Below are 27,411 nucleotides of genomic sequence, written 5' to 3' on the forward strand. Positions count from 1 at the left end.
CAGTCAGTGAGGAACTCTGGCTTTCAGTCCAACAGTCTTCAAGGAACTGACTGGATCCTACCTACCACCAAGGAGGAAAAAAGAGAGACAGACACATTTACGGGAGAACAGAAAACAGTATGATTTTCCCACCAGCTCTCTGCTGCTATGTAAGTGAGCCATCATTGACCTATTTCCATGACTTCAACATCCAATAATCACCCTGACCACTTTCCCTTTAAAAATATTTTCTAGGGGCGCCTGGGTGGCTCAGTGGGTTAACCCTCTGCCTTCGGCTCAGGTCATGATCTCAGGGTCCTGGGATCGAGCCCCGCATCGGGCTCTCTGCTCAGCGGTGGAGCCTGCTTCCTCCTCTCTCTCTGCCTGCCTCTCTGCCTGCTTGTGATCTCTGTCAAATAAATAAATAAAAATCTTTAAAAAAAATATTTTCTAATAAAAGATAACAGAAGCTAAGTGACAAAAACTTAAGAGCAAATTATAAAGAAGAAAAAATTAGCCGTAACAGCACAACCCAGAGAGAAAAAAGGACTATCAAGACATTAACAGTGGTTACTTCTTTCCTTTTATCCCCATGTATGTAGATTATAACATAGGTTTGTATCTAAAAAAATTTATATATTCCAGATACAAGTCTTTTGTCAGATACATATTTTGTAGATATTTTGTCCCCAAAGGAGATAAAATAACATCTTTTAAGTGGTGCTTTTCTATAAGCAAAAAACTTTAATGTTTAGAGTTCAATTTGCCAGACTTTTTCTTTTATGGTTCATCTTTTTGTTTTGTTCTAAAAAAATCTCTGCACATCTCAAGGTCACAAAGATTTTCTCCTGTGTTTTCTTTAAAAATTTTTATGGCTTTAGGTATTACGTTTAGGTCAAAGATCCATTCTGAACTTAGATGTGTGTATGGAGTGAGGTATGGGTCATGTTTACTTTTCCAGATAGATATCCACATATTCCAACACCATTCATTAAAATAAAACAAAACAACCCTGTACTGAATTACCTTAATATCTTTATTAAAAAAACAACAAAAAATATCGATGATGTTTCAAATATGGGTCTATTTCTGGACTCTTAATCCTGCCCACTAACCTAGATATCTACATCTATTTCTTATCTGACTCGTAGATGACTTCGGAATGTGTTGTTAAATTGCCACAGATGTGGGATCTGCAAGATTTCTACTATTTATCTACAATATAATTCCATTGTGGCCCAAGAATATATTCTGAGTGATTTTAATCCTTTCAAGTTTATTGAGACTTGTTTTATGGCTAAGTATACGGTCAATTCCTGTGATGTCCCAGGTGTGCTTGTGAAGAATATGTTTTATTCAGTCATTTCAAAGAGTGTTCAACAAATGTCAGTTAGGTCAACTTGGTTGACAGTGTTCAAGTCTTCTATACCCTGGGTGCCTGGGTGGCTCAGTTGGCTAAGTGACTGCCTTTAGCTCAGGTCATGAACCTGGAGTCCCAGGACTGAGTTCTGTATTGGGATCCCTGCTCATTAGGGGGTCTCCTTGCCCTCTGACCTTCCTCTTCTCATGCTCTCGCTCTCATTCTCTCTCTCTCAAATAAATAAATAAGTAAAATCTTTAAAAAAAAAAAAAAGTCTTCTCTACCCTTACTGATTTTCTTCTACTTGCTTGTAACAATGACTAGAAGGAAGTATTGAAATCGTCACCTGTAATTTTTGTCTATTGCTTTCCTACTTTTGTTAATAAAGATTTTATGTATTTATTTGAGAGAGAAAGAGAGAGTACACGAGAGGGGGTAAGGTCAGAGGGAGAAGTAGACTTCCCACTGAGCAGGGGAGCCCGATGTGGGACTCAATCCCAGGACTCTAGGATCATGACCTGAGCCAAAAGCAGTCACCGAACCAAATGAGCCACCCAGGCGCCCCTACTGCTTTTCTATTCTGTCAGTTTCTGCTTCATGTATTTGAAGCAAAGCAGCATCTGCTTTTCCACATGTAAGACTTTTACAGCTCAGCTAGATATGCAATTCCCAAATGGAAAAGACAGCAATCAGGGCTTGGGCAGCTCAATAAGTGTCAAGACTCTTGATTCTGGCTCAGATCATGATCTCGGGGTCATGAAATCAAGCCCCACACTGGGCTCCACGCTCAGGAGGGGTCAGCATGAGGATTCTCTCTCCCTCGCCCTCCGACACCCCCCTCCACTCTGTCCCCACATGCCTGCATGCGCACCAGCACGCACTCTATGTCTCACAAATAAAGACAGCAATCACTAAAATTACCAAGTATTTAAACTATATTAAATTACTAAACTATGATGTAATTCAAAGCCATTATTCTTCTATACGCTATCTAGATAGATAAATTTCTGTAAGAAAAATTCAAGTTATGGACACATGCAGTTTTCACTTCACTTGCCCTTCCATTCCTCCTTTTTTTTTTAACTAGGCTCCATGCCTAGTGTGGAAGCTCAATGCATGGCTTGAACTCACAACCCTGAGATCAAGACCTGAGCTGAGATCAAGAATCAGGCACTTAATGGACGGAGCCACCCAGACACCTTTCCATTCCTTATTTTCAAATAAGTTTTATTTTCTTTGTAAATGACTAAAATGATCTTATCCAGTGTCAATATAAACAAGCTACATACTGGGGCGCCTGGGTGGCTCAGCTGGTGAAGCATCTGCCTTTAGCTCAGGTCATGATCCCAGGGTCCTGGGACTGAGTCCCACATCGGGCAGGCTCCTTGATTACCAGGGAGCCTGCTTCTCCCTCTGCTTGCGTTCCCCTTCTCTGACAAATAAACAAACAAAATCTTAAAAAAAAAAAAAAAAAAAAGCTACCTACTATAATATGTAGAATTCATTTCAATGGTTTCATGTTTCCACTGTTAACAATGTTAAGAACAATCAATTTTAGAAAAAAAGTGTGGAACCTACAAGCAATTTCCTAAATCAAGGGCAACATAGGCTTCTTAAAATGCATTTTTCACTATAAGCACAATTATCATGAGTCAAATTCAACAGCACAGACACCAAAGTAATTCTATGAACTGATGATCAACTACAAGATGATGCTATATTAAAGGTAAAGTAAAATTTCAGCCACAAAGCCTGGCTAAAAAATAGCCAACCCCAAACCCTACCCCTCATTTTAGGGAAGCAAAAATTAACTTTTAGGACTTTAAAAGCCTCTTATTAAGTTATAGACTAGGTGGTAAATAAAAGAAATACTAAGTAATACCAACAAATTATGAAACTAATCTATGTGTACATCAATAAAAACTATAAAGTCAGTATAAACTCATTTGTGTGAGATCTAATCCAATTGTTTTATAGGAACAAGCTTATTTATATGCATGACTGGCTTTCTAAATTAATGCCTAAGAGTTTCAATTTTTTAAAATGCACCTTAAGTAATTAAATTACTAATAAATAAAACATTCACTGCCATCTGACTTTGTTATGCTAAGGGGATATGGGGATGGTGAAGGGGGTGGTGAAAACAGAATGGGAGTGGGGAAGAGGGGGCAAGAGAGAAATCCTTTGATCAAGGTATCCCCAGTCTGTTACTTCACGTCCTGGTGTAACATACAATGTGAAATTCAGCGCAAGACGCCCTTATCAACTGACCATTTCTTTTTTCACAGTGCCAAAGCTATGTGCCAACTGCTTAATCAGCAACAGATTTGTTTTGATTAAAAATAAGGTTCTGCATCGCCAAAGGCAAGGGAAGCAAGGGCAAAAATGAACTATTGGGATTTTATCAAGATCAAAAGCTTTTTGCACAGCAAAGGAAACAGTGAACAAAACCAAAAGACAGGGGCGCCTGGGTGGCTCAGTGTGTTAAGCCGCTGCCTTCGGCTCGGGTCATGATCTCAGGGTCCTGGGATCGAGTCCCGCATCGGGCTCTCTGCTCAGCAGGGAGCCTGCTTCCCTCCCTCTTTCTGCCTGCCTCTCTGTCTACTTGTGATCTCTCTCTGTCAAATAAATAAATAAAATCTTTAAAAAAAAAAAAAAAAAAAAAACAAAAGACAACTGACAAAATGGGAGAAGATATTTGCAAATGACATATCAGATAAAGGGCTAGTGTCCAAAATCTATAAAGAACTTAGCAAACTCAACACCAAAAGAACAAAGAACCCAATCAAGAAATGGGCAGAAGACATGAACAGACATTTCTGCAAAGAAGACATCCAGATGGCCAACAGACACATGAAAAAGTGCTCCACATCACTCGGCATCAGGGAAATACAAATCAAAACCACAATGAGATATCACCTCACACCAGTCAGAATGGCTAAAATTAACCAGTCAGGAAATGACAGATGCTGGCGAGGATGCGGAGAAAGGGGAACCCTCCTACACTGTTGGTGGGAATGCAAGCTGGTGCAACCACTCTGGAAAACAGCATGGAGGTTCCTCAAAATGTTGAAAATAGAACTACCCTATGACCCAGCAATCGCACTGCTGGGTATTTACCCTAAAGATACAAACGTAGTGATCCGAAGGGGCACGTGCACCCAAATGTTTATAGCAGCAATGTCTACAATAGCCAAACTATGGAAAGAACCTAGATGTCCATCAACAGATGAATGGATAAACAAGATGTGGTATATATACACAATGGAATACTATGCGGCCATCAAAAGAAATGAAATCTTGCCATTTGCGACGACGTGGATGGAACTAGAGGGTATCATGCTTAGCGAAATAAGTCAATCGGAGAAAGACAACTATCATATGATCTCCCTGACATGAGGGAGAGGAGATGCAACGTGGGGGGTTGGGGGGGTAGGAGAAGAGTAAATGAAACAAGATGGGATTGGGAGGGAGACAAACCATAAGTGACTCTTAATCTCACAAAACAAACTGAGGGTTGATGGGGGGAGGGGGGTTGGGGGGGGTGGGATTATGGACATTGGGGAGGGTATGTGCTATGGTGAGTGCTGTGAACTGTGTAAACCTGGCAATTCACAGACCTGTACCCCTGGGGATAAAAATATATGTTTATAAAAAATAAAATTTAAAAATAAAATAAAATAAAAAAAAAAATAAGGTTCTGCAAATGCTTGGAATACCGGGCTGCTACCTGCGAAAAAATGAAACTGGACAACTTTCTTACATCATACACAAAAATAAACTCAAAATGGATTAAGGATCTAAATGTGAGACCTGAAACCATAAAAATTCCAGAAGAGAGGACAGGGAGTAATTTCTCTGACACTGGCCATAGCAACATTTTTCTACATATGTCCCCTAAGGCAAGGGAAACAAAAGCAAAAATAAACTACTGGGACTACATCAAAATAAAAAGCTTCTGCAAAGCAAAGGAAACAACAAAACTAAAAGACAGCCTGATGAATGGGAGAGAGTATTTGCAAATGACACATCTTATAAAGGGTTAATATCTAAAATATACAAAGAACTCATATAACTCAACACCAAAAAGACCCCAAGTAATCCAATTAAAAACTGGCAGAAGATGTGAACAGACACTTCTCCTAAGAAGGCATACAAATGGCCAACAGACATGTGAGAAGATGCCCCACGTCACTCTCCATCAGGGAAATGCAAATCAAAACCACAATGAGATATCGCCTCATGCCTGTCAGAATGGCTAAAGCCAAAAACACAAGAAACAACAAGTGCTGGTGAGGATGCACAGAAAAAGGAACCCTCATGCATTGTTGATGGATATGCAAACTGGTGTAGTCAAAACTAAAAATAGAGGGGCGCCTGGGTGGCTCAGTGGGTTAAGCCGCTGCCTTCGGCTCAGGTCATGATCCCAGGTCCTGGGTTCGAGCCCCACATCGGGCTTTCTGCTCAGCAGGGAGCCTGCTTCCTCCTCTCTCTCTGCCTGCCTCTCTGCTTACTTGTGATTTCTCTCTGTCAAATAAATAAATAAAATCTTTAAAAAAAAAAAAACTAAAAATAGAATTACCATATGATCCAGTAAATTCCACTACTGGGTATTTACCCAAAGAATACAAAATAATAATAATAATAATTCAAAGATATATGCACCCCTGGGGCATCTGAGTGGCTCAGTCAGTTAAGTGTCTGCCTTAGGCTCAGATCATGACCCCAGGGTCCTGGGATCAAGCTCCAAATAGGGCTCCCTGCTCGGCAGGGAGTTTGCTTCTCCCTCTCCCTCTGTGATCTCTCTCACTCTTGCTCTCTCTTAAGTAAATACATACAATTAAAAAACCAGATATACGCAACCCTCAGTTCACTGGAACATTATTTACAACAGCCAACTTATGGAAGCAGCCTAAGTGTCCATCGAGAGATAATGGGTAAAAAAGATGTGGTGTATACATACACACAATGGAATATTACTCAGCCATAAAAAGAATGAAATCTTGTCATTTGCAGGACATGGATGGAGCTAGAGAATGATGCTAAGTGATGTAAGTCAGAGAAGACAAATACCATATAATTTCACTCAGACATGGAATTTAAGAAACAGAACAAATGAGGAAAAAAAAAAAAAAAAAGACAAACCCAAAAACTGTAGCTGCAGAGAACAAACTGGTGTCACCTGAGAGGGATGAGAAGGGGGGATGGGTGAGATAGGTGAAGGGAATTCAAGAATATATTTAATAGCAATTTAGAGAATTACTGAATCACTGTATTATACATCCGAAACTAAGAGAACACTGTATGTTCACTATGCTGGAATTAAAATTAAAATGAAACAAAAATAAATAAATAAAAATAAGGTTCTGATATCCCATTAAAAACAACTCAAGAATTCTGACTCTGAAACTGAACTTTAACTTGTGATGCTAATGTTAACCAACACAACTCCGGGAGAACAAAGGTCACCAGTTAGGGGCATCGAGCCAAATCCCAACAATTTGATAGGGCACGGCTGAAAGCTCAAAGTATAATCACTTTTAAAAAAGCTTCTTACGGGGGTGCTTGGCTGGCTTAGTCAGCGTAGCATGCAACTCTTGATCTCAGAGTTGTGGGTCTGAGCCCCACATTGGGTACAGAGATTACTTAAAATCTTAAGGGGCGCCTGGGTGGCTCAGGTCATGATCCCTGGGCCCTGGGATGGAGCCCTATACCAGGTTCCCTGCTTAGTGGGGAGTCAACTTCTCCCTCTCCCTCTGCCCCTTCTCTCACTCATGCTCTCTCTCGCTCACTCTCTCTCAAATGAACTAAAATTTAAAAAAAAAAAAAAGCCTTACCAATAAAAAAATTTTTTTTAAGATTTTATTTATTTATTTGACAGACACAGATCACAAGCAGGCAGAGAGGCAGGCAGAGAGAGAGAGAGGAGGAAGCAGGCCCCTTGCTGAGCAGAGAGCCCGATGTGGGGCTCCATCCCAGGACATGACCTGAGCTAAATTTTTTTAAATAAATAAAAAGCTTCTTACAATAATCAACTGTTCAATATTTCTCCTGTTAATTAGATCAACATGATTCCCATTTCATAGCTGAAGAGACTGGGAGAGATACTGAGTGACTGGCTGAGTGCTCAGAGAGCCAGAGGACCAGAATCCAGAGCAGAGCAGGGCTATCCCCATTCCTGGCTCCTGTCAACAATCACCTCCTTTTCCCATTCCTGAGACAATTCTAAGACCAAGAAAAACCTGTAAGAATCTTTAGAGTGCATTAGAGAAATACCTTACTGTTATTTGCCACATCAAAACACAGTTCCTAAAAACTAGCAATGTGAACAAATTATTCTTACATATTTAAAGATATTTCCTACCAAAACTATCAAGAAGTCCTTCAGCTCTAACAATTACAGGAACTATTTTTAATATAAATAAAACCAACCAATATGAATTCCAGTTTCATTTTTGTAAGAGGACCCCTACTCCTGGGCTCCCGGGGAACTGTTACGAAGGTGGGGTTTTTTTGCTCTTGTTTTTGTTTTTGAGTTTTTGAAAGAGAGCATGAGCTCACAGGGGGAGCAAAGGGAGATGGAGAGAGAATCACAGAGACTCCCTACTGATGAGCAAGGAGCTGGACCTGGGCCTTGATTTCACAACCTTGAGATTATGACCTGAGCTGAAATCAACAACGGGGATGCTTAGCCAACTGAGCCACCCAGGTGACCCAAGGTTTTTATTTTTTTTTAAATTTAAATTAATCTTACTGATGCCACATGTAAAAAAACAAAACAGAAGCAAAACAAATGAACATATGCAATGGGAGCAGGGAATAAGACAGTATAAAGGGAAGAGAAAAAAGAGAATCACAATCCACTGTTAACCATGAGTGATAAAAGGTTCTCAGTCTTTCATGGTAGAACTGCATACCTAGAATTCTAAAGCAAGGTTTAGCCTAGCAAGATGTGCTTGGAGAGGTACTAAGGTCATGGTTTCGACCTTGGTACATACCAGTTAACTTTGTTTTGTTTTATAACCAGACTGTACGAGGCAAACATCTTTCAGAAGTCTGTACGTACAAACCACCAGTTTTAAATTAAAATGTATATCCCTGGGGCGCCTGGGTGGCTCAGTGGGTTAAAAGCCTCTGCCTTCAGCTCAGGTCATGATCCCAGGGTCCTGGGATGGAGCCCCGCATTGGGCTCTCTACTCTGCAGAGAGCCTGCTTCCTCCTCTCTCTCTGCCTGTCTCTCTCCCTACTTATGATCTCTGTCAAATAGATAAATAAAATCTTAAAAAAAAAATGTATATATCTTCATCTGGGTCTCTGTAACTTAAAATGACTACTACCAGAGGGGGGAAAAATCTAAAAATAAATAAAATAAAATAAAAATAAATCTAAAACATAGTTTTATAGACATGGGGGAAAAAGAGCAACTGAATAAAGAAACCTCACTCTACCATAACCAGATATTAAATGCTTAAAAAATGTTGTTTTCTTTTATTCTTTAGAACTCTTCTTGCAACATGTTCTTAATGTAGGGTCTATGGATGGGCCTTATTATAAGCAAAATATTATGTGTATGTTCTTTTTAGGGTGAGAAGGTACACAGCAAAACAAAGTTATGAATCACTAACTTACATCATTACCTTGAAAAAAAACTACTAAGCTCTTGGTGAGGGATGCTATTTTATTATCATACATGATTTTTAGCCCAAATTTTCTTTATTCAAAAAATCTGATATAAAATAATCTGGGTTGTATGCACCTAAAACTATAACCATTCTTTTTTTAATGTTTTATTTATTTATTTGACAGACAGAGATGACAAGTAGGCAGAGAGGCAGGCAGAGAGAGAGGAGGAAGCAGGCTCCCCGTGAGCAGAGAGCCCGATGTGGGGCTTGATCCCAGGACCCCGAGATCGTGACCTGAGTCGAAGGCAGAGGCTTAATCCGCTGAGCCACCCAGGCGCCCCAAACTACAACCATTCTTTTGCAGATAAATAATCTTTAGGCCATTTTCCTTACCAACCCAAAAATCGTACTCAGAGAATGAAAACATTTTAAGTTCCAAACTTCAGCAAAATTGGGAAGTGCAATTCATACAATTAAAGCATACAAATGTTTGAGTGCATTTCAAGATCAAATTCCAACGACCATTACACTGTCCGTCCAAGTACTATCATCTGCGTTACCAGTGCCCTCTCTGAACAGTTAAATCAACTGTTTCTCCCAAGCTGATTAAATGCTTGAATGCAGTTAAAGCCAAGGGTCTTCTGATGATAAAGAAATACTATTCACCTTGTTTAATCCATGCCCTCTCTTGTTAAATATCACTCTTAAACCTCCTTTAATGTTACTTGAAAATCTGAGTAAATTATAGTTCTAAAACCAAATCAAAACTATGGTAATTTCAGAAGTTTAAAATTTTGTTCTTGAAAATTTTTACTTTGTACATGAATCATGCGGTATCAGCGTTGAACTCTGGGTCAGTTTGCTAGCCACAAGCTTCTCTCTTCCAGGTCATGCACAAGAAGATACAAGAGGTCACTTTCAACATCATGCCTATTATGTTGCTTTGTTTTGAAGTGACGCATGTTCTCTGGGGAGTCTCATGCCCCTGGTGGGGGCGAGGCCAGGGAAGACATGCTGGCCCTTCCCCTGGAGGTTCATGGACGTGCAAGGTCCCACCACGGTCTGTAACCTGATCCACTGACTTTGGGCCTAGGCAATGGCATGAAACTTCACTCCACCTTCACAGCAGAACTTTCTCCCCCTACTTGCAGTTAAAAATAGTTTAGGCCTTATTGGCCTAGGTTATTTTTATCTGGAAAATAGGGACTAGAAACAGCATAGTAAGCACAAAAAGGAGAGTTGACCGCAATAGGACAAAAACCCTCACAGACTTTCAAAAAGTGTCATTTTCAAAATCAGATGGAAATAACGGGAAAGCAGCGTAAGGTACCTGGTGGGGCAGTTGAGTACCATTCACTTAGTGTTAACACATGAATAATAAAAGCCATGACAGAACGGAAGGAGCTTTGTGCAACACAGAGTACTATAAACAGTCCCCTGCCCTTTTAACTTTCTGGAGAAGACACCTTGGGAACAAAAGGTATACATATGACGCTTCAGAGAAAAGAAGAGACGGGTGGAGGTACAGCACTCAAGGCAGTATTTGGGAAAGGGATTTAAGCTCTATTTTAAAGACTGAAATTGCTGGAGCAAGGGTGTGGGAGTCATAAACCAGTCAAAGACTTTGCAGATGTGCCGGGAGGAGGAGGACAGCGACAGAAGAAAACAATCTGGCAGAAAAAGTGGTTGTTTTTCCAAGAGGAGGAGCAATTAAGAATGGACAGATGGCGTGGGACCAAGCAGTTGCCGGGCATTAGGTGCACAAGAGTCAAACTGTGCCCTTGTAAGTACAACTCAGGAAGGTTTTTGAGTAGATTTTTATGAAGGCCGGTAAATTCATGGAAGATGGATAGCAGTGCTACATAGGAAAGAGCGAATTAAGGAAAAAATAGTAACGCTGGGAAACAACCCAGGTACAGAGTGACCAAAATGCCAACCGGAGTAGCGCAGCGGAAATGCGAGTACCATACGGGACGCCTGATGCTAGAAGCAGCACGCGACCGGGGAAAGACAGGTCCTGTCCTGGGGTGGCTCACGGTCCGCAGAGGAAACCCACCACTGGAGAAAGGTTCTATCAGTGATAAGCAGTGTCACAGCAACAGGCAGGTTAGAAGTACAATTCTGCTCAGAGGCTCTGGGACAAGAATCACCATGGAGAAACCTCCCGACCGCCTCTCCACACAGCAAGCGCCAGGGAAATGTGCGGAGGCAGAAAGCGAATACAGGTTCAAGGAACCTGCAGGAAAGCTCCAGTGCCTGGAGGAGAAAATATGAGAAATGAATTTTTTTTTAAGATTTTGTTTATTTATTTGACAGAGAGATCACAAGCAGGCAGAGAGGCAGGCAGAGAGAGAGGAGGAAGCAGGCTCCCCGCCGAGCAGAGAGCCCGATGCGGGGCTCGATCCCAGGACCCTGAGACTATGACCTGAGTTGAAGGCAGAAGCTTTAACCCACTGAGCCACCCAGGTGCCCCGAATTTTTTTTTTTTTTTAAAGTCTGTATAGCATACAAAGACTTTGGGGGAAACAATGATATGGACTATGATACGATCTGTGTTTTGGAAATATAACACCAGGATAGAAAGGACTGGAAAAGAAAGACACACACACACACACACACAAAAGGCTTTGTGATAATCTAGACAGAGAAGAAGATACGTCTCAACCGGAGAGAATAAATGTAAACAGGAACAAGAGGGATAGGGAATAATTTTTAAAGGAGTACAATTTCCATATTGATAAAAGAAGGTATGTTCTTCTAGAACATCGTGCTCTCTTCAGACTTGGAGACTTTGAAAGGACTTCCTCCACTGGGAACGGACTGAAAGTCTCAGTCTTAAATAACGCCTCCAGGAGACCCTTCCTGGCTTGCAAACCAACTTAGGCCCCCTGATGGGCTCTCGTGGGATCCTGTCCATCTTAGCAACACCCACACACATGCAAGCTCAAGGATGTCTTCCACTCCAGAATGGCAGAGAGAATTACCTTGGCTTGGGTGCTCTGGAACTACCAGTGCCCAGCACTGGTCCTGGCATTATACTGGGCACTCTGTAAATGGCTGTTAAAAAAAAATAAATGCAGTCCACAGACAGGATCAATTCTGAACCTGCTCCCTCCTCTCCCCACCAGACAGACCCACCAACTCTCGTCCCCTCTGGCAGGAAACTTGGGAGGACTTCAGTCTCGATCATGCTGAGTTTGCAGTACTTTGAGGACATTCAGGTGGAGATGCCCCTTAGTCCTCTACAGACGCCAGAGCAAGGCACAGATCAAGGAGCTCCGACAAACCCCAACAGCTGAAGTCATGGCTGTTCCTCTCTCATCCTCCTCCTGTTACCAGCACAGTTCCAGCTAACGTTAAATGAGCACTAACTGATCTGCTGAGCATTTCTCATGCATTATTCCCTCTATCTTCAAACAAACCTTATGGAATTACATGCTATTAACTCCTGTTAAACCAGTGAGGAAGCTGATGCTTTGTAAGAAAATTTGCCTCAAATCAGAGTGCAACTAAGCAGCTAGACAAGGTTCTGAACACGGGCAAACTAACTTAAGAACCTGTGGTTCCCAGAAATGTCATCATATCAGCCAGGGAGGAAAAGTGTTGACTAGAGCAAAGACAGAAGACAAAGCACAGACCATTAAGAACAAGAACATTTGGGGCGCCTGGGTGGCTCAGTGGATTGGGCCGCTGCCTTCGGCTCAGGTCATGATCCCGGCATCCTGGGATCGAGTCCCACATCAGGCTCCTTGTTCTGTGGGGAGCCTGCTTCTCCCTCTGCCTCTGCCTGCCACTCTGTCTGCCTGTGCTCGCTCTCTCTCTCTCTCTCTCTCTGACAAATAAATAAATAAAATCTTTAAAAAAAAAAAAAAAAAAGAACCTGTGGTTCCCAGGCATGTCATCATATCAGCCAGGGAGGAAAAGTGTTGACTAGAGCAAAGACAGAAGACAAAGCACAGACCATTAAGAACAAGAACATTTGGGGCACCTGGGTGGCTCAGTGGATTGGGCCGCTGCCTTCGGCTCGGGTCATGATCTCGGGGTTCTGGGATCGAGCCCCACATCGGGCTCCCTGCTCAGCAGGGAGCCTGCTTCCCCCTGACTCTCTGCCTACTTGTGATCTCTCTCTCTCTGTCAAATAAATAAATAAAATCTTTAATTAAAAAAAAAAAAAAAAGAACAGTAACATTTAAGGGCAGACACTGCAAAGGGAGAAACAACTCAAGAAATGGCATTCAGAGGCACCTGGGTGGCTCAGTTGGTTGGACGACTGCCTTCGGCTCAGGTCATGATCCTGGAGTCCTGGGATCGAGTCCCGCATCGGGCTCCCGGCTCCGCGGGGAGTCCGCTTCTCTCTCTGACCTTCTCCTCGCTCATGCTCTCTCTCACTGTCTCTCTCTCAAATAAATAAATAAAATCTTTAAAAGAAAAAAAAAAAAAAAAGAAATGGCATTCAGAGCCTGGTGTAATTCCTTCCTCTTGAATGTGGAGTCAATCTAGGGACTTGCTGCTAACAGAACGCAGTCCAGGATGGCTGTCTCTCCCTCGGCGTGGCTGCAGAAGCCTGGGACCTCAGTCTTGCTAGGGCGTTTCTGGCTTGCATACTTTGATGAAGCGAGCTGCTATGTTGGGAGAGGCCCACATGGCAAGGAACTGAGGTCCTCAGTCCAACAACCCACGGGAAAACGAACGCTGCCAACAGCCACAGAGAGAGCCTGGAGGCAGACAGACCCCATTCAAGCCTTGGAGACCATAGAGACCATAGACCCTGGCCGACATGTGAAGGATGAAGCCAGGCTGTGCCCAGATTTTGTCTGAAGTCACTACAGTTTGGGGTAGTTTGTTATGTAGCAAAAGGTAAGTAATACAAGTGGAGAAGAAAACTCTAGAAATATAGATGTTTCAAGTTCTTCCCACCTGTGGCTTCTGACAGTGATGAGGAGAAAGTTAAGAACTGAGCTGCAAGAAAAAACTACGGTTAGAAGTTGCGAGAAGAGGGGCTCCTGGGGGGGCTCAGTCCATTAAGCGTCTGCCTTTGGCTTAGGTCATGATCCCAGAGTTCTGGGATCATTGGGCTCTCTGCTCAGCGGAGAGGGTGCTTCTCCCTCTCCCTCTGCCTGCTGCTCCCCCTGCTTGTGCTCCCTCTCTGTCAAATAAATAAATAAAATCTTTAAAAAAAAAAAAAGCTGCGAAAAGAAGAACTCTGGGAGATGGGCATAAAGGAGGGCAGATGATATGATGAGCACTGGGTGTCATACACAACTGAAGAATCAAAGAACACTACATCAAAAACTAATGATGTACTACAGTTGGCTAACTGAATTCAAATTAAAAAAAAAAAAAAAAAGAAGGAAAACTGAAAAGTATAACGAGGAAAAATAACTGAAAGGCTAAGACCCAGCCTAGTGAGCAAGCTGTGTGGGATTCTAGAGGCAGTGTGGTTAATTGTGCTAGTGAAGCAACAAGAAGACCTGGTCTAAGGGGGTAAAAGATCACTGAATTTTCTAATTAAAAAATTCCGGGGGCACCTGGGGTGACTCAGTCGGTTAAGCATCTGACTCCTGGTTTTGGCTCAGGTCGTGGCCTCAGGGATGTGAGATCAGCTGTGTGGGCTCCTGCTCAGCAGAAGTCGGCTTAAGATTCTTTCCCCCTCCCTCTTTGCTCCTCTCCCCCCAACCTGCATGCGCTCTCTCTCAAATAAATAAAATTTTTTTTAGACTGTATTTATTTGAGAGAGAGAGAGAGCCTAAGTGGGCAGGGGTGGAGGGAGAGGATAGGGCAGAGGGCGAGGAGGAGCAGACTCCCTGCTGAGCAGAGAACCCAACATGGGGTTTGATCCCAGAGCCCTGGGATTGTGACCTGAGCCAAAGACAGATGCTTAACCGACTGAGGCACCCCTCAAATAAATAAAATCTTAAAATAAATATAAAATAATTCTTAAGGGGTGCCTTCAGTGGCTCAATTAAGCATCTGACTATTGTTCAGGTCTTGATCTCAGGGTCTTGAGTTAAGCTCCATGTTGGGCATGGAGCCTAATTGAAAGAAAGAAAGAAAGAAAGAAAGAAAGAGAAAGGTAGGTAATTTTTAAGACATCTATTTCAGAGAAATAGTACTAAGAAGTCAGTGGAAGACACAATAGAAAGTAACAAATGCCTAGAGCTAGAATGAAGGACACTTATATGACAAAACTACAGACTCAGAACTTCTACTTACCATTTATAGACCAGAGTGGAGTACCAATACTGAGAAAAAAATTCAGATGCATGGTCAATCTCTGAAGACTCCAAAATCCTGACCAAACCTTTTCAATTAATTGGCTAGATTTGATATTTTCTACCTAAGTTTTATTATACAAAATTCAGTCTTAGGTGTGCCTGGGTGGCTCAGTGAGTTAAGCCTCTGTCTTTGGCTCAGGTCATGACCTCAGGGAACTGGGATCAAGCCCCACATCGGGCTCTCTGCTCAGCAGGGAATCTGCTTCCCTCTCTCTCTGCCTGCCTCTCTGCCTATTTGTGATCTCTGTCTATCAAATAAATAAATAAATAAAATTAAAAAAAAAAATAAAGGTTCAAAATTCAGTCTTAAATTGAAGTTGTCTGAATTAAGTTGAGAATACAGATTCCTGGATTCTATAGCTCATGTTTAACTTTTCAGGTTTAAATTTTTTTAATTTTTATTTTTAGTCTTTTTAAAGAATTATTTATTTGACAAACAGAGAGAGAGAGAGAGCATGTGCACAAGCAGGGGAGCAAAAGAGGGAGAGGGAGAAGCAGGCTCTCCACTGAGCTGGGAGCCCAAAGCAGAGCTCAATCCCAAGACCCTGGGACCATGACCCGAACTGAACGCAGATGCTCAACCGACTGGGCCACCGAGGCCCCCTCAGGTTTAAAATTTTTAAAAACCGCTTCATACACGATCACCTAATGTTTATCTATACTTCTGTCTGGAGTCAAAAGTGAGGCCTTCTATCCTTCAAAGTCCTGGATACAATATTCCAATTTTAACACCATTAGCTTCCATTTGATAGTTGGTACTTTTAGTTCTAATTCCAGTATCAGGATCCACAGCAAGGGGATGAGAACCCCTATTTCTCTAGCATTTTTTAAGATCACTGAATATAAAGCCTAACGCTATCCTCAACTTATCCCCTCTTTCCTTACTACTATATGAAGCTACCACATCGTCCTAGGTACATGTCAACGGGATTATTTTTTTAATTTTTAAACTTTATTTATTCTTTTTATTATTATTATTTTTTAAAACAGCTCCAGGCTCAATATGGAGTCCAATGTGGGGCTTCAACTCATGACCCTCAGATCAAGACTTGTGGTGAGATAAGAGTCGGAAACTTAACTGACTGAACCACCCAGGTGCCCCTCAATGGGATTATTTTTGGTATTTTATATTCCTTCTTCTTCTTCTCAATTTTCTACAGTAGCTTTATTTTCAACAGCATTTTTAAACCAAGGTGTTTTATTTCTGACTTTATTTTGACATTTAATCTAAATCTATGTTTGTCTCTCACATGCAACCCATTTTCTCCAATGTTTCCCTAAAATTTCAGAATTTGTGTAATTCTCTCTCTTTTTTTTTAAAGATTTTATTTATTTATTTGACAGAGATCACAGGTAGGCAGAGAGGCAGGCAGAGAGAGGGAGGGGGAAGCAGGCTCCCTGCTGAGCACAGAGCCCGACAGGGGGCTTGATCCCAGGACCCTGAGATCCCAGGACCTGAGCCGAAGGCAGAGGCTTAACCCACTGAGCCACCCAGGCGCCCCCATGTGTAATTTTTACATGATTTGTATCTATAAGCCATCTTAACTGAGCATTTCATACAAGACACACAGCCTCACTTGCTGACAGCACCAGAAATGCTGTAGTAACTCCCAGACAGCATCCATGGCAGGGCCGATGAGAGCACAACGTGTAAAGAAGCCACGCAGCCTCTGCAGAAGAAAAGGACGGGCTGTAAGGTCCACAACAGCAGCAAGCACAGGCAGTCAGAAGGAATGTGCAAAGGAAGAGCAGAGAACTTTTCTCTGTAGCTTTGGCTGCAAATTAAGTGTCAACCACCTTATAAATGGAAACTGAAAAAGTGGGGCAAGAGAAGAAAGGCAGAAGAGTTAGGGCAAGACAAAATAATCATTATTTCCTTCCCACTGCCTGAGCCAAAAACCCAGGAGTCATTCTCGACTCCTTCCTTCCTGTCTTTCAGACCTCACATCAAATCCATCAGCAAATCTCACAGACTCTACTTTTAAAATCTATCCAGAATCCAACTCATTTCCACCATGTCTGCAGATACTCCCCATTGCCTACAGGATAAAACCCAGTTCTTGCCCTGGCTTATAAGGCAAAATCCTACATCATGTGACCTTACTTCCCATACCACCACTTCCGGGATCACATCTCTTACCCTACTCCCTCCTTCACTCTCCTATAACCAGAGCGGCCCCCTTTTTGCTGTTTTCCAAACCCATCTAGCACATTCTGTGTCAGGGCCATAGTATTTGCTATGTAATATCTTCCTTTGGAATGTTCTCCTTGCACGTATCCACATAACCCAGGTGTCTACTTCAGTGTCTACTTAAAATATCATCTTAGTACTTTATCGATCCTAAGAGACTACCCCCTGGTCACTATCTTTGTTTATTTTTTGCCTTAATATTTGCCACCTAACACGTTATGTATTTACTTATGCATCTGTTTAGTGACTGTCTTTCCCCACCTCTCGCTCACCTCAAGCAGAATTTAAGCCCCATGAGAACAAGGGCTTTTCGGTATTGTCGTTGCTCAGACATTCCTAGCTCCTGGAACAGGCAAGTCCTCGCTTCGTATTTGGTGAATGAACAAATGAATGGAAGGACTATCAAAACAGGACTCAGAGAATACAACAAGGCCAACCAAGAGCACATACATTTTGCTTTGGCCAAGAAATGGGGTTTGGGACACTGAATAAGGAAAATGAGGATTCCAAACTCATGAAAATTTCATAGTGGCCTCAATGAGCAAACACAGACCACAGATAATATCCGAGCTCTTTGGAAACAGAACTGTGAGTTGGTTCTGGGAAAATGTGATAATGAAGTACAAAACATTCCAATAAAGGTGGGAGAACAGTTCCCCATTTGGACTAGGAAATACAAGTGTGGTAACAACGATTTTAAGGGAAGGCTTTGGTTAACCATCTGTCAGTTTTCTGTTTGTTTTATTTATTTATTTAGAACAGGAAGGTTTTAGCTGGAATAACAGTCAAAGACCATCTATGAATATAGTTCATAACTGCTATGAACGCCATCCCATAGTTACAGACAGTATTTCAAGTGCAGAAACAAAGGCATAGTGGGAAAGGAGGTAAATGCAAGCATAATAAAAACAAGGCAGGCATAGCAGTAAACTGCATCTATGAAAACCATCTAAGCATCTGGTCAAACGCGAGACTGGAACATTTGGTGTCACTTTAAAGGCCTAAAGCAAAAAATTAAATAACGAAGCTGATAACATCTATCCAAAGGCATACCAGAAAGGCACAAGCTTCAGAAAACGCTGGAGAAGATGAACAAAGACAGATATGCAGCCTGATAGTGGGGGAAAAAAGTAAAGGAAAAGAGAGAATAAATATGTAAATCACAGAGGCAGAACGGAAAGATAGTTCCTACTTAGGAAACAAGAGAGGGAAGGCCTGATTCAGGAAAATGGCTTTAATGCTGGAGGAAAGAAAAGGTGAATAAAGAACATCTAGGGAAATTAGGGAGGAATTAACTAAAGAAGGAAAATTTAAAGAAAAATTTTTAAAGATTTTATTATTTTTTTTTAAGATTTTATTTATTTATTTGACAGAGAGATCACAAGCAGGCAGAGAGGCAGGCAGAGAGAGAGGAGGAAGCAGGCTCCCCGCTGAGCAGAGAGCCCTACTTGGGGCTCGATCCCAGGACCCTGAGATCATGACCCGAGCTGAAGGCAGAGGCTTAACCCACTGAGCCGCCCAGGTGCCCCAAAGATTTTATTCATTTATTTGTCAGAGAGAGAGAGAGCATGTGTGCCAGCACACAGGCAGGGGGTGTGGTAGGCAGAGGGAGAAGCAGGCTGAGCAAGGAGCCTGTCCCTACGGAGGAAAATTTAAACTAGAATGTCAAGTAAGCCATACTGTACAATGACAGGAGTAAAAGGGAGAAGAAAAAGGGAAGCTATAAATGGTCAAGCAATTCTCAAAAAATGGCCCCCAAATACCCCCAAAATTAGCTAAGTAGGGATATGTCATTTTTACACAAGATCCAGCATAAAGTTGCAGAGAATTGATAAGAATCAACTGAATCAAACATCAGTCAGTTTTGTCAGTAAGGAACTCTATGACCTTGAACAAGCCTCTTAACCTCTCCAGGACTTATTTTCTCTGTTTAAAAAGAAATGTATGTGTTTTGGGAGGAGTGGTCAGATAAAAAATGGGTGATCATTCTCAGTCTTTATTCCCTCTAGCTTATAAAAGGAAAGACAGGAAAAGTTCATTCTTACAGAAAGATTCAGAAAAACAGGAGAACTTTCAAATACATGGAGTAATAGTTAACAACAGTTTAACACTGGACTTTACCATTTAGAAAGCGCTTTTACACGCATAATTATACGTACTGCTCACAGCAAGCCTGCGAGGCAGGAAAGGCGACTATGACTTAACACCAGTGGACAAGTAGAGTCACTGAGATGCAGCAGTATGAAGCAATCGGCTCAGGGACACAGAAGCAGCAGCCGACCCAGGATCCCTGCCAGATGGACCAGCAGCGCCCAGTCCACCAGCTTTCTCCGTTCAGATGCCGTCCTCCCAGGACTAAGGTCTTACAGCGTATTCCTGGGGCTTACAAGGTAACAGGTGGATGAAGAGTTAAAAACGTCCAAAAAACACAAACTCTTTTAATTTAAAATAGAATTCTTTAATAGTTCAAGAAGTGACATTATATGTGAACTACATGTATACTAATTCGCTATACAAAATGTTTTCCTACAATGTTGAACTTGGTTCAGTCACAACCTATGAAGACGGCTTTTTCAGTCCGCACATTTCTCTTAAACTGTAAAGCACTACGGGAAACTTATTACTGCACTTGCAATGTTTTCGACCTTTTCACATACGGAATAATGGACTCTGATCTTTAAGACTGATAGACCTATTAAAACATTAAACCAGCTGCTCCCCTTCGTGCATGGTGGATGCCAAGAGTACAGAGAAAGTGGCAGAAGGGGACCGAGAAGGAAGTTATGTTTGGTTTTGTTTGTAACAGATGTTACAGGCCTGTCACCACATCTCTACTACAGTAGTGAGAATAAAGCCAACAGGATTTTCCTCATCCTATTCTTTGCTCTGAAAACCATCACCAGCCAGAGCTGACTAAGGGCGACACTAACGAAAAATCTTGGGAATATAATTTGCTTCTTCTTAGTCTCAACCCATTTTATCATTCCTTTTCTTGATGTATATTTGAACTGAACAGAGTTAAGTTTTGGATGAATTCCAAAAATACGTATATGATTCTGGCATTTCTACTCTAACAGGCACATCTTCCTTCACAGTAGCTGAGAAACTCCAACTGAATGGTTCAGCATTTTCCCATGATCCCCGCTCATCTGCATTCCTTTTCCTCCTCTCCCCAAGTGGAGCCTCCTATGATTTCTTAGAGCCCACATGACACCGCTCTTCAAAGATCAGCAGACCACGATTTCTTCCTACTGAACTCACTGCGGGCTGAAGGAAGGGTGTGAGAAAGGAAAAAGGATCTAAGGTCAGTTTAAGGGCAAAAGATGGGAAAATCCCGAAAAAAGGACCAGAGAAAGTGGAAGCTGCAGCTCAGTTACATGTGTCCTAGAGTGCATTACTTCATCCTTCCCCACAGTTCCTCTTTTAAAGGAGCTGGACAAACAGTGGGCCAGATAAGCATGTCTGAAGTAGAAACTTGGGGGAAATCAAAGTTTAACACTGAATGAGCCACAGCCAAGTATAAATCACTGATTATCAGGCCCTCACACACACAAAGACCACTCAGAATAGACAATATAAATAAAAAAGGATATTTGTTCTTGGTCAGAAAACTTCAATTTAAGTCTCGGTATGTGGCATGATTTCCCACAAGCGCATGATTTCCTGAGGCTCACCTTTCTAAACGATGAACAGGAAAAATATATCAATAATCTACCTATTTTACACTGTTGTTGTGAAAATCTCAGTGAGAAAAACAGTACACGTTTGGGGCAAGTAACTTTTTAAATTGCTACAGTGGTGTAAAGAATGACAAAATTCTTAACTGAAGATCCTCTCTTCAATCCCATTAGTGCCCATATTCTGCCTCTCTTAAAAGTTACACAGAAATGAGCATGACTCAAATGGGTAACTATAAAGCGGCTTTTCAGACACTGAAATATACATCGGAAATAAACACTGCGTAGTCATCTACTAAAAAGTTTATAGAGGCCAACCATAAAGTAGTTATTCACACACAAGGCTAATGCTATCACCATCAATAAAATATAGCAAATTCTAGTCCCAGTTGTATGCTAAGTAATCCACAGCTCATCTACTATCCTACCTATATGCAGTATAGTAGAAAAAGCCTGGGGCTTGATAACTGAATCACCTAAATATGAATGCCATCGAGGTTAGTACAATTGGCTGTCCTTAGCCACGTCTGACCTGAAATATCCTCAAATGTAAATTAGCCAAACTACCACTGACACTTCAGAAGATTGATTATGGTGATCACGTCTGCACTGGGCCCACTCCAGTGCCTAGCCCACAGTGGTTGCTCAATATATGGTGGCCAACAACCCGACAGCTCTCCCATTCCCCCAAAGCAAGATCTTCGGTTTTTTTTAGGAATACTAAAATTACATGATTGAACACAATTGACAAAAGCTCTCTCAAACAAATACAATGAAAGAGCTTCCCTAAAAACATTCATGGATTCTCAAGTTGTGTGCTGAAAATTAATGTAAGCATAAGATCAGTCTAAGGAGTTTAAAATCTGCCCTTCTGGGACGCCTGGGTGGCTCAGTGAGTTAAGCGTATGACTCTCGGTTTTGGCTCAGGTCCTGATCTCAGGGTCATGGTGAGATTCTCTCCCCCTCTCCCAATGCCTGGCTCCGCCCCACTGCCCTGCCCCTCCCCGCCCCCATGCAAGCTCTCTCTCTCTCAAATAAATAAATAAATCTCTTAAAAAAAAAAAAAAAAAAAAAAAACGAAATAAAATAATACGCTAGAGTGATTTAGGACCTCAACTACTATTCCCTTCAGGCACCAGGATGCCTGATGCAGAGGTGGCTATTTTCTAACAACCTCTAGGTGAGAAGCAACTGCTCTAAGATCTTGCCGGGCTAACTACTATCCCTTCCCTGAGGCCACACTGAAAACAGGGGGTCAGGAGAGGACTTAACTCGGAAAGCTAAATTAACCAAGGAAAGCAGATCAAGGAAGATTTAGGACATTAACTTCTTCGTAAATTAGCCTTAAGTTTATATCCCAACTAATGACCGGTCGGGATCTTCCCGCAGACCGGTTTCCTTCCTGCTCTAGAGTTCATGACTATATTAAGATTTGATCCATGACAAAAGTTTTGTTTTTTTATATAAATGAAATTCTTATTGCAGACTGAGACTGAGGTCTAATCAGGCTTCCTTTTCCTCCTCTAGCTTAATATTAAGCGACTGTTCACGTTTTTGAAACTACACATGAAGACATGTGCCTTCATCCAGTAATGAGGCGGCAATATATAAATTAGAGTTTACACTGTATTTTTCCCCACAAGATTTTCATGTTTAGAACTTCCCTCACTGCCTTATGCTCGGCCTTCAGGCAGCCTGAAAGTCACCCATGATGCTGGCAAAACAGATGCCCTGACAACACACAAAAGCAGAGTCCGTGTGTGTGCACAAACACACACGTGACGGTCTCCTAAGACAAGCTCTTAAAACTCAAACTATCAGACACAGATTGATGGTGGAGGAGGGTGGAGCAGGGCGGCCTGGGGAGGAGCTGGATACAAAGAAAAGATTAAGACCTGGGAAGCAACATGAAAAAGAACTGCGAGAGAGAGCATTAAGGAGGGAAGTCTCGGGTTTACCATAGAGAGGGGGGAAGAGGAATTAGACTAGGTACCAGCAGAAGAATGGGGGGGGGGGGCACTACAAGAGTAAAGAGAAAACAAAGAGATTCCACCAAATTGAGATTTTAGAACGAGCTCTCCCTCCTGCTTCAATTCCGTGGGTTTTGTTCTGTTTTTTTCCTAGCAGGAAGCTACAACACACTTCTGTTTCAACAGAAGGATTATATTAACAAAGCGAATAAAGGAAACCTATGCTAAAAATGTAACCCACCTACACTGCAAGGTCTAAAAACGGAAATACTTCTTTCCCCGTTTTGTGGGGGGTTTCAAAACAGTAGGGATAGGGAAGGGGAAGGAGATAGGAGGAGGGAGGGGAGCAGCCAAGCTCTTCCTGAATACACGAGTCTTTTGACCACGTACTGATTTCAAATTGACCTTTTCGCGGTCAGGCCGGCATCTCCTTAAACCAAACACAGCATTCCACTCTGTAAACCAGAACCTGATGAGCGGCTCCGGCACCACAGGGAGAATTTAGGGGTGTAGGCAAACACTGGGCAGATGCAGAACCAGCGCTGGCTTTGGGAACTACTCTACTACCCCCAACGGGAGGCTAAAACTCCAGTAAGGTTTGAACTGACAGTGCACTGGAAAAGCAAAAACAGCAAAGTGAAAGGGCGGGCCTAAGGTCAGCCACAAAACCATGCCATCAGACAGAGACGTTTGTAAAGGGGCAGTAAGTGGAAAACAGTGGGCAAGAGAGAAAGGATATAAGCACCTATCTCCGGACTGGAACCGTGTTCCCGATGGGGTCTACATACACAAGAAGGAAATTACTTTCTACAGAGAAACCACGCTCCTGTCGCGGGGCCGCGGGCGGCCCGCGCAGTTACGGGACGCCCAGCGCACCCCCCAGCGCTCACTTACTTTCGTCCGGCCGTTGATTTTGTAGTTGCCCAGCTTCCCGTTACAGTGGCGGATCAGGTCGTCCATGCTGCTCATGAGCAGCCCGATGGTTTCGCAGCCCGGCTCCTTGCCCTCGATCCAGGTGATCTTATCGCCTCGGATGTCCTTGGACGAGTCGCTCTTCTGGCTGACCAGCTGGCCGTCCGTGAACTTGCCGGTGTCGTGCAGGGCGCGCACCTCGTCGCCGATCTGCTGCCCGGTCTCCTTGCCCAGGAAGTCGTCCACCACACAGATGCCGTGCTTGTTCATGCACGGCACGATGTACTCCAGCGCCAGCTTCAGCGCCGGCAGCGGCTTCGTCTGCCCGTTGGGCCGCAGGCCGCCGCCGTGGCTCAGCCCCTCGCCCGGCGTGTGGCTGGGCGGGTACAGGTTCGTCTTCTCCGGGTCCTCCTCCTTCGCGGGCTCCGCCTCGACCGCCGCCGCCTGGCTCTGGCCGCCGGCAGCCGCGCGAGGCGGGGACGCGGCCGCAGCGGGGTCGGCCGCGGGCTTGGCCTTTGCCATGGCCGAGTCCCCGGCGGCCCGCGGGCCCGCCTTTTCGGCGGCGCTGTCCCGGCGCGGCGCTGCCTTCCTGGCCTCCCTGGCCCCGGCCCCGCCGGCCCTGGGCGGCGGCGCGGAGGCGGCGGGCGCGGGGCCGGGGTGCCGGTGCTGGCCCGCTCCGTGGCCGGGGGCGCCCTCGCCGCCCTGGCACACGAGCTTGTGCTTCTTCCAGTCCTGGCGCTGGTGCTCCTTGCTGCAGTAGAAGGAGCTGCGGCAGCGGCTGCAGCGCAGCAGGTTCTCCATCTTCCCGCACAGCTCGCAGTACTGCCGGTCTCGCTCGCTCGGGCTCGGCCCGCCGGGCCCGCCGCTGTCATTAGCCATGGCGGCGGCGGCGGAGGCGGTAGCCGAGCAGGAGAGGTGGCGGCCGGAGGGCCTCGCCCGGGGACGGGGAGCGGGCGGAGCGACAGAGGCCGTCACTGCGCCATGCACCCGCCACTCCCCGCCTGAGGGAGGCCGGCGCCCCGCGCCCTCGGCCCGGCCGCTTCCTCGTCCTCGGGTCCGGCCGCGCAGCGCCGGCGGCCGCCTCAGCGCCTCATCGCTGCCGCGAGCTGGGGCACCGCGGCCTGCGCGGCGGACAGAGACCTCCGCTCGGACACGCGGGGCCCGGCGCGCGAGACCGGCCGCCGCCGCCGCCTTAACGTCCGCGGTCGCCCGGCCGGGCCTGTGGAGGAGCGCAGGGCGTGCGGGCGCCACTCGCTCTGCGCGCTCTGCACGTACACCACGGCCCCGCCACGACCCGGGCGGGCGGCGCGCGAGGGCGGAGGGGGCCGAGGGGAGGGCCGAGGGGAGGGCCGAGGGGGCGGCGGCCGCGCACACGCGCTCGGGCGCGGGCGGCGCCGGGGCCGCCTCCGCTCGCCGGCACTCGGCGGGGCTGGGCCTGGGAGCCGGGTCCCGGCAGCCTGCGCCCACCCCCACCCCGCCCCTCTGCGCGCTCCGCCCGGGACGGGCCCGGGACACGGAGGCCGGCGCGCTGCCACCGCCCGGCGCTGCCTGCGCGGACGCCGAGGGGCAGGCCCGCGAGAGCGGAAGGGCGGGGCCGCGGGGCCGCAGGCTGGCCCTGCGCGGCGGACGGTGCCTACACCTGCTGGGGAGAGCGCGGGGGCGGGAGCTGCGCGGAGCGGGGCCCGGAATATGGCCGCAGTCGGTTTAGGACCCGCCAGGTGGGTTCTCGGCGCGCCCCAGCCTGCGCTGCAAGGTGGTTCTCGCCGTCCCGGTCTTGCATAGGAGGAAACGGAAATTCAGAGAAGTAAAGTAACTTGCCCAAGGTCACGCGGGACTGGGACTGGATCCAGGAATTAGGCTCTGTCAGATTCCAAGGCTGCTTTTTCCATGACACCAACACGGCCTCTATTTCGAGGCCTGAAGTGGTTAAAAACAAAAAATAAGTCTCGCTGCAGCGTTCATCCTAGCCCCCCATGCCCCCTGTGAGGCACATTTACAGGTACTGAAATTTTACTTTATTTTTTTTTTTTAAGCCATTTCTAAGCCTTACGAGATGTTGCCGAGCGTCAAATCCTCTGAAGAAATTTTTGGCTGCCAAGTTCAAATTAATCAGTGGTCGTTCCAATATCCACATTCAGGCACTTAAATTCAAACTGATGGAATTTCTCCTGAGAATTGGGATTTTGGCGGTCAACGAGCATTAACGACTTCTTAAATTTAAAAAATCTCATGTTAGAATCCGTGCACGCCCGATGAACCTATTTTTGTTTTGTAAGACATAAAAATCTTATCAGAAATAAAGCCAAAGATTTCTTTCCACTTTGCCACTTAAGAATAAAAAGCTGCAATTTAGATTTTCACAATTTTTATTGAACGCCTGCTACTGTGAAAATGCTGTGCTAGGCTTGCGTATCATCCCAACAGATTGACAGTAACATCAGTCCTGGAGATGACAGCCTCTCAGATTGACAACAGAGCAATTGAAAGGTCAAAGGCAGGAGAATACAAGGAATGATTATAAATTACTTTGTAGAATTCTGTTTTTTAACTGGCCTGAGTCAAAAACATCACAGCTCTCGCACCAACTATACAGAACTTAGAAGTGTCCCTAAATTCTTCTATGTAACTAAACAGTCTCCCGGCGATCCAGTCGTCTGTCCTGGTGACTGAGGACAGTGATTCCAATTAGCTTGGACTTTGGGAGACTGAGGTCAATGTTATACTCACAGCTTCAAATTCCAAACCAAACTAAAAGTCCAACTTTCTGGAAAGAATCAACACCTGAATCCATCTCAATTGTGTATCCAACTTTCCCAGAGCTTAATTAAATGCAGTAAAATATTGTTTCAGATACTGCTAATTAGGCTTTTTCAACAAATGCCTTAGAAGCATGCTACGTGCCACACTGTGCTTGGCACACAAATGAACTAGTTCTACTATGTACACTCGACAGGTATATGGTCCAGTGCACGGGGCAGACACGTAAACTAATAATGACAACCTAGAATTTGGACTGTTTCGTAAGAGAGGGGTGGGTAGAAGGGGATCGGAACAAAGAGAAAGGAATTGCTAGGTCTGCCTTGTGCACTAAGCAAGATTCCAAGCAAATTAGTTAAGAAGTTCTTAAAAATGTAAAGAAGCTGTTCAATGACTTAAAATAGCACACTTTTAAAACATTTTTGGTATACATAAATTATATGAACTATAATTCCAATACATGTAAAAGAGAATACCTCATAGGCCTCCTTTTGCTAGAGTAATTATAAATGATTCTTAACTATCCTCAAGGGCAGGAACTTTACTGAAGAACACTCATTCCACAAACATGTGATTCTTCTAAATTTAGTTATTTGTAGGTACTAAAAGTAGCCCAACAATTTTGTTTAAAATTACTGTTTAGGTCTATGGTGTGCAAACAAGTGTAT

The 27,411-nt window shown here is 44.2% G+C and overlaps 1 protein-coding gene across 3 annotated transcripts in view; it reads right to left on the reverse strand.

The window, feature by feature from the left end:
* The window catches only part of EGLN1 (egl-9 family hypoxia inducible factor 1), a 61,417-nt gene extending 35,953 nt beyond the window's left edge, over positions 1 to 25,464 (reverse strand). The window contains exon 1 of one of the 3 annotated variants that reach the window (XM_047701888.1): positions 23,969 to 25,464. In XM_047701888.1, the coding sequence (XP_047557844.1) occupies positions 23,969 to 24,865 (897 nt within the window). In that variant the 5' untranslated portion in view covers positions 24,866 to 25,464. The remainder of the gene's footprint in view (positions 1 to 23,968) is intronic. The other 2 variants (XM_047701887.1, XM_047701886.1) reach the window with 2 other exon arrangements.
* Between the last annotated feature and the right edge of the window lie 1,947 nt (positions 25,465 to 27,411).

This window comes from Lutra lutra, chromosome 14 (genome assembly GCF_902655055.1).
Source record: "Lutra lutra chromosome 14, mLutLut1.2, whole genome shotgun sequence".
NCBI classification, from domain to species: Eukaryota; Metazoa; Chordata; class Mammalia; order Carnivora; family Mustelidae; genus Lutra; species Lutra lutra.